At 44.2% G+C, this 16341-nt stretch overlaps 1 protein-coding gene across 2 annotated transcripts in view; it reads left to right on the top strand.

Annotated features, from left to right (window-relative positions):
• The window catches only part of Golgin104 (Golgin 104), a 125401-nt gene that overhangs the window by 73079 nt on the left and 35981 nt on the right, over window positions 1-16341 (top strand). For both annotated transcript variants that reach the window (XM_068349605.1, XM_068349606.1), the window contains exons 12-13: window positions 2559-2681; window positions 9669-9890. In XM_068349605.1, coding sequence (XP_068205706.1) covers window positions 2559-2681; window positions 9669-9890 — 345 coding nt within the window. The remainder of the gene's footprint in view (window positions 1-2558; window positions 2682-9668; window positions 9891-16341) is intronic.

Here is a 16341-nt window from a genome sequence, read left to right as displayed (position 1 = left end):
ACACGTGCAGCGAGGTCTTTCCTCTCTCCTTCTATGCTATGCACATTCTATGTGAGGTCCTATCAGGCCTAGGTCTGCATCTACCCCATTCAATTAATGTCCTCAAAACTGGGGCTGCTCATTCTCTGCATGATGGTGTTCCATAATCATGGGATTAAGGTCTCATGCTAAAGTGCTATCAAGCACATTTTTTCATCATCATCTCCTGCTACACCTATTAACTTAAGCACATTTTTAGCCTGTCCTATTTATTTATCTTACATTGGAAATTATACCTTAGTCTTAATCAAACCTCTAACCCAGAGGTTCTCAATGGGGGTGAAATTCACCCCCAGGGGTGAATTTTGGGCTTTCAGGGGGTGAATTGTGACAGAAGTAAGTTTATGGTCGAGGAGAGCAATTGTAGGCTTTGGCGTAACTGGCCTGTCACGTGGCCCAGGAAAAATGGATTAGACAGTAATATACAAGTGACCACCCAAATTAATCCTAGGATTGGAAAAGGTACTGAGGAAGAGACAGATGGCTAGGGAATTAAGTAGGTCCCAAGAAAATTACTTGGCAACTCCAAGGTTGGGAACTCCTGGACTATAAATAACTGAGAAGCTAATATCAAGGATCAAGTTGTGCAGGAGATAAAGTCTTTAGCATTTGGCTTATTTTCAATTAAACTTGATGAATCAACTGATGTGGCCTCATGTTCCCAGTTGATGCTGTTCGCAAGGTATGTTCACTCAGGTTCATTTAAAGAGGAGTTCTCTTTTGTTCTACCAAGGCCTCTGATATTTTGGAGGTGGTTTCATCTTTTTTTGAATCAGAAAATCTTTCGTGGTATAATATCAGTGGGTGTTGTAGGAGCACCAGCTATGTTAGGGACAAAATCAGAATTCCAAGTATGTGTGAAAAAGCGAGCTCCAAAAGTGAAAGACATTTATTGTATGAGCCATCATCAGACACTAGCCTCAAAAGCACTTCCTGCTCCGCTAGATTAGGTTTTGGATCAAACAATTAAAATTGTAAATTTCGTCAAAGGAGGGGCTCTCAACTCACGACTTTTCAAGCAGTTATGTACTGATATGGATGCAACCCATCATTCGCTTCTTTTTCGCACAAATGTTCGTTGGCGTTCAAGAGGAAATGTAACTGAGCAAGTATTTCATCTAAAGAGATGAGCTCAAATTGTTTTTTGAAGTGCAAGGTAAAACAGAATTTCCTGCCTGGCTGTGTGATGAAGAATGGATCATGCGTCTTGCCTATTTGGTTGATATAATTGAGCAACTGAAGAAACTGAATCTTCAGATGCAAGGAAGGAATACAGACATTATAGAATTCGTAGATGCCTTGGAAGCTTTCATGAGCAAGCATGAAAATTAGAAGAAAAGGGTAAATGCAGAAAATGTAGCCATGTTTGAGAAACTGCCATCCATTCTTGATGTTTGTGTTGAAGACAAGGTACTTCCACAATTTGCAAAAAATTAGATTTTGTAGCATTTGACAGCACTGGAAAATGAATTCAGATGATATTTTCACGAACTTAGTGATTAGTTGGATTTAGTCAGAATTCCATTCAAACTGTCGGTAGAAAAAGTTCCTCATGATTGTTAAGATGAGTTTTTGGAGTTAAAAAGTTATTTGGATGTAAGAGATATGTTCGATGAGAAATCAATAACAGAATTTTGGCCTCTGATGTGCGATTCCTACCCAAAAGTGGCAGAAATGGCTAACCGTGTATTGCTTCCGTTTGTATCGACATATCTTTGTGAGTCAGGCTTTTCAACTCTGTTACAAATTAAAACGAAGCATCGCAGTAGATTAGAGGTAGAAAATTACCTGCGTTGTGGCCTTTCAAGCACTCATCCGGGTATCCCAGAATTGGCTAAAAAAAAAAAAAAAATCACAGGTTTCGTCAATCGATGAAATGTAATCTTCTGAATAAAAATAATTGCATCAGCTTCAGTTTGGCCTGTTAAGTAGTTCTTATAAATTAAAAAAAAACTATTTTACTTTCATTCAAGTTTTATATATCCATCGATATTCTCAATTTGCATATTATTTGTAATATTCCATTACACAAATAATCCATGTAAAGCTGTAAATGTATGATTCAGTTTGAAAAAAAGAAAATAAAAGGATTTTTAGTGATATTTGCATATTATATGCAATGCAATTTTTGAGACAACCTTTGGAAAAGACGGGAAGTGGGGTGGGGGGGGAAATAACATCATTGCAAATGGTGAAAGGGGTGCATGGGCCGAGAAGGTTGAGAACCCCTGCTCTAACCAATATGGCTGAAAGTTAAAGTTATTTGTATGCTTAAGCAGCCAGGCCAATGGATAGATACTCCCCCAATCATCCTCTTCAATCTGAAATAATCTTGCTAACAAACTAAAACAACTGAACTAACTATAAGACTCGAGTTTTCTTTCTAGGGAAAATAGAATATATTTTTATAATCTGCTGTATTTTTAAAACCAAATTATAGAATATCTAGTTTTATAACAAGTAGACACAGTAATAATCTTGTTTTACAATAAATAAAAGTATATTTGCTTTTCATCCAGGTGGAGAGCCTTAAGAAACAACTAGGAGAGAAAATTGAAGAAGCAAAGAAACTCACTACAAAGATCTCAGACTTAGAAAATGAAATTATAGTGCTGAAGAGGAAGCATAACAATTCTCTGAAGGTTTGTTTTGTTTTACACTTCTTTCAAACTGATATACTTTAATCTTTTATTCATAATATTGTACTGTATTTTGAAATACCATAAATGGTAAGTAATTTTTTTTAAGTGGGTAACCTTTGGCTTGAAAAAGTTTTACATTATACCACTTTACAAATTAGTGTGCACTTTACAGCTTTTATTGCTGCCTGCCTATTTATAGATAAAAAGTGGTTGAACAATTGGCCCCTTAGGTAAATGAATGTAAAACAGATACTGTATATGGGCAATTGGATTGTATGAAAAATTCTTACATCATAATTTTAAATATTTAACTTAGCCGGTGAATATATAATAGCTGCAACTCTGTTGCTCGACAGACACATACAATAAAAACTCGCCAGCGATCGCTATACAGGTTGCGGGTGTGCCCACCAGCGCCAACTGTCGGCCAGATACCACTCTCGATGTAAACAAAGACTCAATTTCTTCTCTGTCGACGTGTCGACAAGACGTACTTTTACTCGCTGTAGAACCTGGAGTTTTTCCCATCATATTTGGTGAAGTACTTTAATTTGGTTTGAGCTTTCGCAGTGCAGGTGTTTTATCTTCATCTTAAATCTTGAACTAGTTTTTGGATAGATTTAATTTTTTGATGACAAAGAGAGTATGGACTTTCTTTGACTTTTAAATGGCCGACCCTTCCCTTAGACGGAAGTGTGTTTAGGCTTTTAGCAATTATCTTATCACGTTATAAATTAATTATAGATTTTCCTCTATATATTTTATATCTCACCGCCTTTATTAGGCCTCTTCGATTAACTTTCCATTTATAATAAACATAAAAATAAATTTTAATGATTTGTTTATATGCGACCTTCCTGAGAGTAGGCGGTCCTAACTTGGAAACTGAAGTTAAACAACGTTGAGCCCTTTCAATCGTAAATAGCTTTTAAAGAGCTAATGATTTAAAACTTTTTAAATGAATATTTTTTAATAGATATTTTATGAAAGATTTTCTTTGAATAGTCTTCGTACTGTTTCAAAGATGAACTAACGTTTAGTTTATTTATGCTACGCAGTTTGCGCTCTATCGTTACGATAGAGAGAGAGAGTATCACGGTTTCACTTTGCAGAAAGAGTAAATCGATTCTGACGTTTTGTTCATTCTTCTTTCAAAGCTTAAATGTTTTAAATTATATTTTAAAGGAACTTTTTAATTGAAAAACCTTTCAGTTTTTTTCCTTTGGTCAAATAACATGTTTTTTTGACGAAACGTAAGTGGGCTCTTCTCTTAGGTGCGTAATCAAGAGAGAGAGAGAGAGAGAGATAGAGACGGAGGGAGAGAGAGGGGAGAAAACGTTCCGTTCAAGCGGGTAACGTTGTTCTCGAGTTACTCTCGTCCCTAGTCTCTGTACGGGGAGAAAGGATAAAACGTTTTTAGTTTTTTATTCTCGTCCCCAGGCAATGTACGGTGAGAGATTGAAAACGTAGTTTTGAATGAACTAGTGTTTAGTCTCTTCCCCATCCACTGAATTTTTTATCTTAAAATATGTTTACTGTTTTTTGCTGGTATTAATGTGCTTGCATTATACGACTGATTTCGCTATTACTACCTTTTGATGAGGTTAGAATTGCGTGCTTCAGGTAGAAATCAGTAAAAGTTGCGATTTCAGTGAAATAAGTGCTAAACAGAAAATCGTAGTGATAAAGTGATATTGCGCAAAGTGTTATCAGTGTTGCGACCGAGGGTTCGTCTGTTCGTGCCTGTCGTTCGCCTAGTCCGGGACCTCTTGCAAGCTCCCAAGCCCAGGGGAGAAGTAATGTCGTACGACTTATGGGTTCGAGAGGCCTTGATCAGCGAACAGACGTTCCCTCTATGGTATCGGGTGTATCTTACCAAGATCACCCCTACCATAAGGCGAGAGAGACGTTTTTCTCCTCGTCATCCGAAGGCTTTTCGCATAAGAAACCTGAAACAAGGTTTCGAGGCCCTTAAGCGAAAGTTAGTCCTTTCAGGACAGGTCCAGCGTCCTGGTTGTAGCCATTAGGACAGCTCTGACCCTATGCAGTCATCGGAAGACTGCTCGCCGCCTAACAAAAGCGTAACACAGACTCCGAGAGTCTTTTTGTTGGCAAGGTTTTGCGGTCACAGACGTTACCCTCGTCTCTTACCGCAACCTTTTCCGTTGATCCTAAATGGGTTGTACGGCAAGACATGCAGAATAAGCTTGCCTCCCTTATGGAAGACTATTCTGCCGATTAGTCCGTTGAGCCTAGCCGTTTATCTCATCGAGATCCTGGCTTTCAGCCAACCTAACGTTCCTTTGTGCGTCCTGTTGACGTTGGCGTAGCTAAGTCACGTCAGTCAGGTTGTTTAGAACCACACTCGATGCGGTCTCGTGTGGTTTTTCAGCCACATTTGGACGTTAGGCCACTTGCTGATGCTCCTGTTGACGTTCAGGACGTTAGCTAACAATCGGAGTTGACTTGTTTTGACGCTGTGCGTCAACCTCCGCATTCTAGAGTTGTTTTGACTGCTCAGTCTAGGCGGTCAAAGCAGTCTCGAGTGGACGCTGTGCGTCCTCACGCACCTGTTGTTGTTGACAGTTCACAGACTGTCAAGCAGTTACATGACGCTGCGTCCTGGTCTCTCGCACCTGTTGTTGTTGACAGTTCACAGACTGTCAAGCAGTTACATGACGTTGCGTCCTGGTCTCTCGCACCTGTTGTTGTTGACAGTTCACAGACTGTCAAGCAGTTACATGACGTTGCGTCCTGGTCCGCTACTAATGCACCAGTGCGTGTGGACTCTGCTTGTAAAGCATTGCCACCACGGTAGGTCTCTCCCTTGCTTGAGACTCAGCTATTATCGGACAAGGTTCCTTTAGATGAGGAAGTTGCTGTTCCCCCTCCTACTGATATTCCCTTGAGGACTCTGTCAGACGGAGAGGAGCCTAAAGCTGCTTAGCCCTCTATGGACTTTAATTAAATCATGCTGATTTTTAAGGATCTTTGTCCGGATCTTTTTGTAACTGCTGCTCCTCGTTCGCCTAAACGTCAGAGCTTACACTAGGCCTAGCTACTTCGAAGCCGTTGTTTTATAAGCTAGTGCTCTCTCGCTCTCCTAGAGAGCTTTACGTTTGCTAGGCGACTGGTTTATCACCAGGAGGAGTTTGGGGGATACAGCCTTTGCTTTCCCTTCTTTTAAACTGGCTTATAGAGCGAGAGTCTGATATGACACGAGAGAAGTTCTCGGCTTGGGAGTTCCTGCCTCTGCCCAGATAGACTTCTCAAATCTCGTAGACTCTCCCTGGCGCCTGGCCAGGAGACGCTCCTAGATTTTACAGGTCAACTTCACAGCTGTTTTCGAGCCTTTGAAGTTTTGCTGTACAATTATGTCATGCATAAACAAGGCTTTCAGGGATGGCTCCAATGATCTGACAGCCACGTTCTCTGCAGGGACAAGTCCCTCAGGGATGGCTCCATGATTTGGCAGCCATGTTCACTGCAGGAGTACGTAAGAGGCAAGTGCGCTCAATGTATTCATTGTCAAGACAAACTTCACGAAGTCTACCAGGCTGTCTTGACAGCATTTATGGAAGGCGACTGGATGGTCTCTCTCGACCTTCAGGAGGCATACTTCCACATTCCTATACACCCGGATTCCCAACCGTTTCTGAGGTTTGTTTACAGGAATGTGGGGTACCAGTTTCGAGCTATCGGAGATCAGAGCCTCCCTGTACTTGGACGACTGGCTTCTCAGAGCCTCTTCCAGTCATCGCTGTCTGAAGGATCTCAATTGGACTCTAGATCTGACCAAGGAATTGGGACTCCTAGTCAATTTGGAAAAGTCACAGCTGGTCCCATCCCAAACTATTCTGTATTTAGGGATGGAGATTCACAGTAAAGTTTTTCGGGCTTTTCCGTCGGCCCCCAGAATAGATCAAGCCCTGCTCTCCATCCAGAAGATGCTGAAGAAAGAACGCTGCTCAGTCAGGCTGTGGATGAGTCTGGTAGGGACGCTGTCATCCCTGGAGCAATTTGTCTCGCTAGGAAGGCTACACCTCCGTCCTCTTCAATTCCATCTGGCTTTTCACTGGAAAAAGGACAAGACGCTAGAGGCGGTCTCGATCCCGATTTCCGAAAAGATAAAGTCTTGTCTGACTTGGTGGAAGGACAATATCAGCCTACGAGAGGGTCTTCCCCTGGCAGTTCAGATACCCAACCACGTTCTCTTCTCGGACGCATCGGACTTGGTCTGGGGCGCGACGCTGGACGGTCGGGAATGCTCAGGTCTGTGGAACTCGAGTCAGAGGAGCATGCATATCAACAGCAAGGAGCTTTTGGCGGTTCATCTGGCCTTGATAAGCTTCGAGAATCTCCTTCGAGGCAAGGTGGTGGAGGTAAACTCGGACAACACCACGGCCTTGGCGTACATTTCCAAACAGGGAGGTACCCACTCACTGACTTTGTACGAGATCGCAAGGGACCTGCTCATCTGGTCAAAAGATCGAGGCATCTCCCTAGTAACGAGGTTCATCCAGGGCGACTTGAACGTCCTAGCAGATTGTCTCAGTCGGAAAGGTCAAGTAATTCCAACCGAATGGACCCTCCACAAGGATGTGTGCAAGAGACTTTGGACGACTTGGGGTCAACCCACCATAGATCTCTTTGCAACCTCGCTGACCAAGAGGCTTCCAATCTATTGCTCTCCAGTCCCGGACCCAGCAGCAATACATATAGATGCCTTCCTCCTAGATTGGTCACATCTAGATCTTTACGCATTCCCACCATTCAAGATTGTCAACAAGGTACTGCAGAAATTCGCCTCTCACGAAGGGACAAGGTTGACGTTAGTTGCTCCCCTCTGGCCCGCAAGAGAATGGTTCACCGAGGTACTTCGATGGCTAGTAGACGTTCCCAGAAGTCTTCCTCTAAGAGTAGACCTTCTACGTCAACCACACGTAAAGAAGGTACACCAAAGCCTCCACGCTCTTCGTCTGACTGCCTTCAGACTATCGAAAGACTCTCGAGAGCTAGAGGCTTTTCGAAGGAGGCAGCCAGTGCGATTGCTAGAGCAAGGAGAGCGTCTACCATTAGAGTCTACCAATCGAAGTGGGAAGTCTTCCGAGACTGGTGCAAGTCAGTTTCCGTATCCTCGACCAGTACCTCTGTAGCCCAAATAGCTGATTTTCTCTTATACCTGAGAAAAGTACGATCCCTTTCAGCTCCTACTATCAAGGGCTACAGAAGCATGTTGGCCTCGGTCTTCTGGCATAGAGGCTTAGATCTTTCCAACAATAAAGATCTGCAAGACCTCCTTAAGTCTTTCGAGACCTCTAAGGAGCGTTGTTTGGCTACTCCTGGGTGGAATTTAGACGTGGTCCTAAGATTCCTCATGTTAGACAGGTTTGAGCCTTTACAGTCAGCCTCCCTGAAAGATCTCACTCTTAAGACTCTTTTCCTGGTATGCTTAGCCTCGGCTAAAAGAGTCAGTGAGCTTCATGCCTTCAGCAAGAACATCGGGTTTTCGTTAGAAAAAGCTACTTGTTCTCTGCAACTTGGTTTCCTAGCCAAAAAATGAGCTACCTTCTCGTCCTTGGCCTAAATCTTTCGATATTCCTAGCTTATCGGAGATCGTAGGCAATGAACTAGAAAGAGTCTTATGCCCTGTTAGAGCTCTTAAGTTCTACTTAGCTCGTACTAAACCTTTACGAGGCCAATCTGAAACGTTATGGTGTTCGGTTAAGAAACCATCCTTGCCTATGTCAAAGAATGCTTTGTCATATTTTATCAGATTGTTAATACGAGAAGCTCATTCACACTTGAGTGAGGAAGACCGATCTTTGCTTAAGGTTAAGACGCACGAGGTTAGAGCTGTAGCAACTTCCGTGTCCTTTAAGCAAAATAGATCTCTGCAAAGTATCATGGACGCAACCTATTGGAGAAACAAGTCAGTGTTCGCGTCATTTTACTTGAAAGATGTCCAGTCTCTTTACGAGAACTGCTACACACTGGGACCATTCGTAGCAGCGAGTGCAGTAGTGGGTGAGGGCTCAACCACTACAATTCCCTAATTCCATACCCTTTTAATCTGTCTCTTGAAATGTTTTAATGTTGTTTTTATGGGTTGTCCGGAAGGCTAAGAAGCCTTTCGCATCCTGGTTGATTTGGCGGGTGGTCAAAGTCATTTCTTGAGAGCGCCCAGATTAGGGGTTTGATGAGGTCCTATTGTATGGGTTGCAGCCCTTGATACTTCAGCTCCTGGGGGTCTGTCAGCATCCTAAGAGGATCGCTGGGCTCCGTAAGGAAGACGTACTTACAAGGCAGAGTAATCGTCTAAGTCGACTTCCTTACCAGGTACCTATTTATTTTGGTTTTGTTATATTGATAACTGCCAAAATGAAATAAAAAACTCTTAGCTTATACGAAGTAAACATATTTAACTCTGGTCTCTACCCACCTCCTTGGGTGTGAATCAGCTATTATATATTCACCGGCTAAGTTAAATATTTAAAAATGATATTTTAATTATAAAATAAATTTTTGAATATACTTACCCGGTGAATATATAAATTAAACGACCCTCCCTTCCTCCCCAATAGAGACGCAGTGGGATGAGAAGAAATTGAGTCTTTGTTTATATCGAGAGTGGTATCTGGCCGACAGTTGGCGCTGGTGGGCACACCCGCAACCTGTATAGCGATCGCTGGCGAGTTTTTATTGTATGTGTCTGTCGAGCAACAGAGTTGCAGCTATTATATATTCACCGGGTAAGTATATTCAAAAATTTATTTTATAATTAAAATATCTTATTTTGTTTTAAAGTTTTATGTTATTTTTATATTTATAAAATAGATACTGTATGAAATATTTTATTGATAATCATCTTTATGAATTTTTTTTATTATTCATAAAGAAATTTTAGTCCTTAATACTGTATTGAAAACTTAAATGGACCACTTGGTTTATAGACTTGATATTGATAATAACTTGTGTGTTCCATAGGACATAACACGAGAGATGCAGAAACTCAGGAGGCGTTTAGAGCAGCAAGACGATTGTAGCATTGGTGGAAATGGCAGTAACAGCGGTGGAGTACTTAGTGGTCGATCGTCACAGTCAGCTACTCCCCACGATTCCTTATCTCAGGGCTCAAGAGCGTCATCTAACACATCTTTAAATACTTTAGAATACCAAAATACAAATGGAAGCAATGTACCGTCACAGGTAGTTCTATTTTCAGTGATGTTATTTTAATGTTTTATTGTTTATGGGCAACTTTGCTGTAAGGGTAATGAGACTGATTTTAGATTGTCTTTTTAAAGTTTTACGTTAATAATTAGTTAGATATATTTTACGTTAATAATTAGTTAGATATATGTGGTATAGAATTGAATTTAGTCAATGTACTGTTACTGAAGAGCACCGTAGTTTGTATTTTTGGCGAAAGCCGTCTTGTCTCATTTTGAAAAAGTTTTGTATTTGTAGTTGAACCTGACTTCCATGTGTATTGTTTCAATAATTGGTTTGATACTTGTGGTGTAGAATTGAATTTAGCCAAAGTACTGTTATTGAAGATCACCACATTTTGAATTTTTGGACAAAAGCCTTGCTGTCTCATTTTGACAGGTTTTGTATTTGTAGTTAAACCTAACTATCGTGTGCATTGTTTCAATAATCGGTTTTTGTGGTTAATAATTTAATTTAGTCTCTGTTTGAGGAGCATCACATTTTGCATTTTTTGACAAAAGCCTTGCTATTTCATTTTGACAAATTCTATTTTTAAATATTTAACTTAGCCGGTGAATATATAATAGCTGCAACTCTGTTGCTCGACAGACACATACAGTAAAAACTCGCCAGCGATCGCTATACAGGTTGCGGGTGTGCCCACCAGCGCCAACTGTCGGCCAGATACCACTCTCGATGTAAACAAAGACTCAATTTCTTCTCTGTCGACGTGTCGACAAGACGTACTTTACTCGCTGTTGAACCTGGAGTTTTTTCCCATCATATTTGGTGAAGTACTTTAATTTGGTTTGAGCTTTCGCAGTACAGGTGTTTTTCTTTAAACAAATCCTTGAACTCTTTTTTGGATCGGATTAATTGTTGATGACTTAGATCGTTTTTTGGAATTTTCCCTTGACTAATTCAAAATGGCTGACCCTTCACAAGTTCCCAAGTTCAGAAAATGTAATGCTAGGGATTGTCATAGGCGTCTTCTAAAGGCTTCTCTCGACCCTCACACTGTTTGTTCCAATTGTCGGGGTAAAACCTGTCAATTGGAAGATCGGTGTGAGGAATGCGTGGGCCTTTCGGAATTCGATTTTCTCGAATTTGAGAAATATACACGCAGACTAGAGAGAGATAGGGTAAGGAGAAGTTCTTCTAGGTCGGTAGATTTTTCCTCTCCACATGCCCCTGAACCTAATCCTTCCCCTGTAGTGGTTGTTCCTAACCCCCCTCCTAGCACTCAGAAACCGTCGATGGCAGACATGATGCGTGCTATTCATGCCTTGGGGGAGAGAGTTGAGTCTTTAGCAAGTGACCGAAATCAACTCATGGCGGACGTTAAGGAACTCAAGTGCCAAAGTGCCACGAAGGATAGTGTCAAAGTGCCTAGTGTTACGCAAAGTGTTGTGAACAGTGTTGCGCTCGAGGGTTCGTCTGTTCGTGCCTGTCGTCCTCCTAGTCCGGGACCTCTTGCAAGCTCCCAAGCCCAGGGGAGAAGCAATGTCGTACGACTCATGGGTTCGAGAGGCCTTGATCAGCGAACAGACATTCCCTCTATGGTATCAGGCGTATCTCTCCAAGATCGCCCCTACCAACGTAAGACGAGAGAGCCCATTTTTACCTCGTCGTCCGAAGGTGTTTCTCGTAAGAAACCTTGGACCAAGGTCTCCAGACCTTTAAAGCGTCAGTCGGTCCCTTCAGGACAAGTCCAACGTCCCGGATGTAGCCACTGGGACAGTTCGGACCCGTTGCCGTCATCTGATGACTGCTCTCCGCCTAAGAGAGGCAAAGTTGTGCCGTCTCAGTCACTCACCCCGTCTGTTACCGCACCTGCTTCCGTAGACCCTAAATGGGTGTTACTGCAAGACATGCAGTCCAAGCTTGCGTCCTTGATGGGGGACTACAATGCGGAGAAGGTTGCCGCTGTACCTACTGGCCACCAACCATCCAAGCGGTCTGTTGTGCGTCCTGTTGACGTTGAGGTAGCTTTCTCGCGTCAACCAGTTGGGGTTGTACCTCCACCGATGCGACCCAGTGTGGATTTCCAGCCGCACGTTGACGTTAGGCAACGCACGGAGGTGGTTGGTGACGTTCAGGACGTTCATCAACCATCAGAGGTGACTTGTTTTGACGCGGTGCGTCAACCTCCGCAACCCGGTATGGTGTTGACTGCACAACCCAGACGGTCTAAACAGTCTCGGGTGGACGCTGTGCGTCCTCGCGCACCTGTGGTTGTTGACAGTTTCCAGACTGTTCAACAGTTCCATGACGCTGCGTCCGGCTCCGTCACGTATGCACCAGTGCGACCGGACTTGGCGAGTCAAACGTTGCTCACACCTTTGCCGTTTTCTCATCAGTTATCGGATGAGGAACTGTCAGATGAGGACGTTGCTGAACCACATCCTGAGGATCAACCTTCAGAACTTGATGAGCCTAAAGCAGTTCTACCATCTTTGGACTTTAGAAAAGTCATGGCTGTGTTTAAGGAGTTGTTCCCTGACCACTTTGTTTCTGTGGCTCCTCGTTCGCCGCCGTCGGAGTTTGTTTTAGGCGTTCCTGCTTCCGTGCCTGCCTTTACTAAACTCGTTCTCTCTCGCTCATCCAAGAGAGCTTTGCGGCTGTTGGGCGATTGGTTAGAGACCAAGAAGAGTTTAGGGAAGACAGCATTTGCCTTCCCCCCATCTAAACTCTCGTCTAGATCGAGCGTCTGGTATGCCACGGGAGAAGTTCTCGGCTTGGGAGTTCCTGCCTCTGCCCAGGGCGACTTCTCAAGTCTTGTAGACTCTCCCCGCTGCCTTGCCATGAGACGCTCGAAGATTTGTTGGTCACCATCGGACCTGGACCACCTTCTTAAAGGTATATTTAGGGCGTTCGAAGTCTTTAACTTCCTAGACTGGTGTTTAGGAGCCCTGAGTAGGAAAATCTCTTCTGCTGATAAGGATGTTTCCTTACTCATTATGTCCTGCATGGACAAGGCCGTCCGTGATGGGTCCAACGAACTTGCCGCTTCATTCACGTCCAGAGTCCTGAAGAAACGAGAGTCTCTATGTTCTTTCCTGTCTGCTGGAGTGACGCCATGCCAAAGATCTGAGCTACTCTTTGCGCCCTTGTCCAAGTGCCTGTTTCCTGAAGTCTTGGTTAAGGAAATTGCCTTGTCTTTAGTGCAGAAGGACACCCACGATCTAGTTGCGTCCTCGGCTCGCAAAGCTCCCCCTTTGCCTACATTGTCTGCTAGACCTAGGATAGACACTCCAGCGTCTCGGTTTATCCCGCCCTTTCGTGGCAGAGCCTCCAGCAGGGGAGGTGCTCGTGCCGAAGGGAAGCGTGGGAAGAGGAAAGGATCCAAGTCCTCTAAGGGCAGAGTCTGACTGCCCGCAACTTCAGACAGCAGTAGGAGCCAGACTCAAGAACTTCTGGCAAGCCTGGGAGAAGAGAGGCGCAGATCAACAATCTGTGAGGTTGCTCAGAGAGGGGTACAAAATCCCTTTTGTACGCAAACCCCCTCTAGCGACGTCCCCCATCGATCTCTCTCCCAGGTACAGAGAGGAAGAAAAGAGACAAGCCCTGAAACTGGAAGTGTCTCTTTTGCTAGAGAAGGGAGCGGTTGTCAAAGTCTCGGACCTTCAATCACCGGGGTTTTACAACCGTCTCTTCCTAGTATCAAAGAAGACAGGAGGTTGGAGACCGGTGCTAGACGTCAGTGCTCTGAATGTCTTTGTCACAAAGACGAAGTTTACCATGGAGACCACAAAGTCAGTCTTAGCAGCGGTCAGAAAGGAAGACTGGATGGTCTCTCTAGACCTAAGGGACGCCTACTTCCACATCCCCATTCACTCAGACTCCCAACCCTTTCTGAGATTCGTCTTCGAAGATGTGGTGTACCAGTTTCGGGCCCTGTGCTTTGGCCTAAGCACAGCTCCTCTCGTGTTTACGAGGCTTATGAGGAATGTGGCGAAATTCCTCCACTTATCGGACATCCGAGCCTCCCTTTATTTGGACGACTGGCTTCTCAGAGCCTCTTCCAGTCGTCGCTGTCTGAAGGATCTCAATTGGACTCTAGATCTGACCAAGGAATTGGGACTCCTAGTCAATTTGGAAAAGTCGCAGCTGGTCCCATCCCAAACTATTCTGTATTTAGGGATGGAGATTCACAGTCAAGCTTTTCGGGCTTTTCCGTCGGCCCCCAGAATAGATCAAGCCCTGCTCTCCATCCAGAAGATGCTGAAGAAAGAACGCTGCTCAGTCAGGCTGTGGATGAGTCTGGTAGGGACGCTGTCATCCCTGGAGCAATTTGTCTCACTAGGAAGGCTACACCTCCGTCCTCTTCAATTCCATCTGGCTTTTCACTGGAAAAAGGACAAGACGCTAGAGGCGGTCTCGATCCCGATTTCCGAAAAGATAAAGTCTTGTCTGACTTGGTGGAAGGACAATATCAGCCTACGAGAGGGTCTTCCCCTGGCAGTTCAGATACCCAACCACGTTCTCTTCTCGGACGCATCGGACTTGGTCTGGGGCGCGACGCTGGACGGTCGGGAATGCTCAGGTCTGTGGAACCCGAGTCAGAGGAGCATGCATATCAACAGCAAGGAGCTTTTGGCGGTTCATCTGGCCTTGATAAGCTTCGAGTATCTCCTTCGAGGCAAAGTGGTGGAAGTAAACTCGGACAACACCACGGCCTTGGCGTACATTTCCAAACAGGGAGGTACCCACTCACTGACGTTGTACGAGATCGCAAGGGACCTGCTCATCTGGTCAAAAGATCGAGGCATCTCCCTAGTAACGAGGTTCATCCAGGGCGACTTGAACGTCCTAGCAGATTGTCTCAGTCGGAAAGGTCAAGTAATTCCAACCGAATGGACCCTCCACAAGGATGTGTGCAAGAGACTTTGAGCGACTTGGGGTCAACCCACCATAGATCTCTTTGCAACCTCGCTGACCAAGAGGCTTCCAATCTATTGCTCTCCAGTCCCGGACCCAGCAGCAATACATATAGATGCCTTCCTCCTAGATTGGTCACATCTGGATCTCTACGCATTCCCACCATTCAAGATTGTCAACAAGGTACTGCAGAAATTCGCCTCTCACGAAGGGACAAGGTTGACGTTAGTTGCTCCCCTCTGGCCCGCGAGAGAATGGTTCACCGAGGTACTTCGATGGTTAGTAGACGTTCCCAGAAGTCTTCCTCTAAGAGTAGACCTTCTACGTCAGCCACACGTAAAGAAGGTACACCAAAGCCTCCACGCTCTTCGTCTGACTGCCTTCAGACTATCGAAAGACACTCGAGAGCTAGAGGCTTTTCGAAGGAGGCAGCCAGTGCGATTGCTAGAGCAAGGAGAGCGTCTACCATTAGAGTCTACCAATCGAAGTGGGAAGTCTTCCGAGACTGGTGCAAGTCAGTTTCCGTATACTCGACCAGTACCTCTGTAGCCCAAATAGCTGATTTTCTCTTATACCTGAGAAAAGGACGATCCCTTTCAGCTCCCACTATCAAGGGCTACAGAAGCATGTTGGCTCGGTCTTCCGGCATAGAGGCTTAGATCTTTCCAACAATAAAGATCTACAAGACCTCCTTAAGTCTTTCGAGACCACTAAGGAGCGTCGTTTGGCTACTCCTGGGTGGAATTTAGACGTGGTCCTAAGATTCCTCATGTCAGACAGGTTTGAGCCTTTACAGTCAGCCTCCCTGAAAGATCTCACTCTTAAGACTCTTTTCCTGGTATGCTTGGCCTCGGCTAAAAGAGTCAGTGAGCTTCATGCCTTCAGCAAGAACATCGGATTTTCGTCAGAAAAAGCTACTTGTTCTCTGCAACTTGGTTTTCTAGCCAAAAATGAGCTACCTTCTCGTCCTTGGCCTAAATCTTTCGATATTCCCAGCTTATCGGAGATCGTAGGCAATGAACTAGAAAGAGTCTTATGCCCTGTTAGAGCTCTTAAGTTCTACTTAGCTCGTACTAAACCTTTACGAGGCCAATCTGAAGCTTTATGGTGTTCGGTTAAGAAACCATCCTTGCCCATGTCAAAGAATGCTTTGTCATACTTTATCAGATTGTTAATACGAGAAGCTCATTCACACTTAAGTGAGGAAGACCGATCTTTGCTTAAGGTTAAGACGCACGAGGTTAGAGCTGTAGCAACTTCCGTGGCCTTTAAGCAAAATAGATCTCTGCAAAGTATCATGGACGCAACCTATTGGAGAAGCAAGTCAGTGTTCGCGTCATTTTACTTGAAAGATGTCCAGTCTCTTTACGAGAACTGCTACACACTGGGACCATTCGTAGCAGCGAGTGCAGTAGTGGGTGAGGGCTCAACCACTACAATTCCCTAATTCCATATCCTTTTAATCTGTCTCTTGAAATGTTTTAATGTTGTTTTTATGGGTTGTCCGGAAGGCTAAGAAGCCTTTCGCATCCTGGTTGATTTGGCGGGTGGTCAAAGTCATTTCTTG

Source organism: Palaemon carinicauda, chromosome 26 (genome assembly GCF_036898095.1).
Source record: "Palaemon carinicauda isolate YSFRI2023 chromosome 26, ASM3689809v2, whole genome shotgun sequence".
NCBI classification, from domain to species: Eukaryota; Metazoa; Arthropoda; class Malacostraca; order Decapoda; family Palaemonidae; genus Palaemon; species Palaemon carinicauda.
The sequence above is the reverse complement of the archived record's forward strand: the minus strand, read 5'-3'. Positions and strand labels throughout refer to the sequence as shown.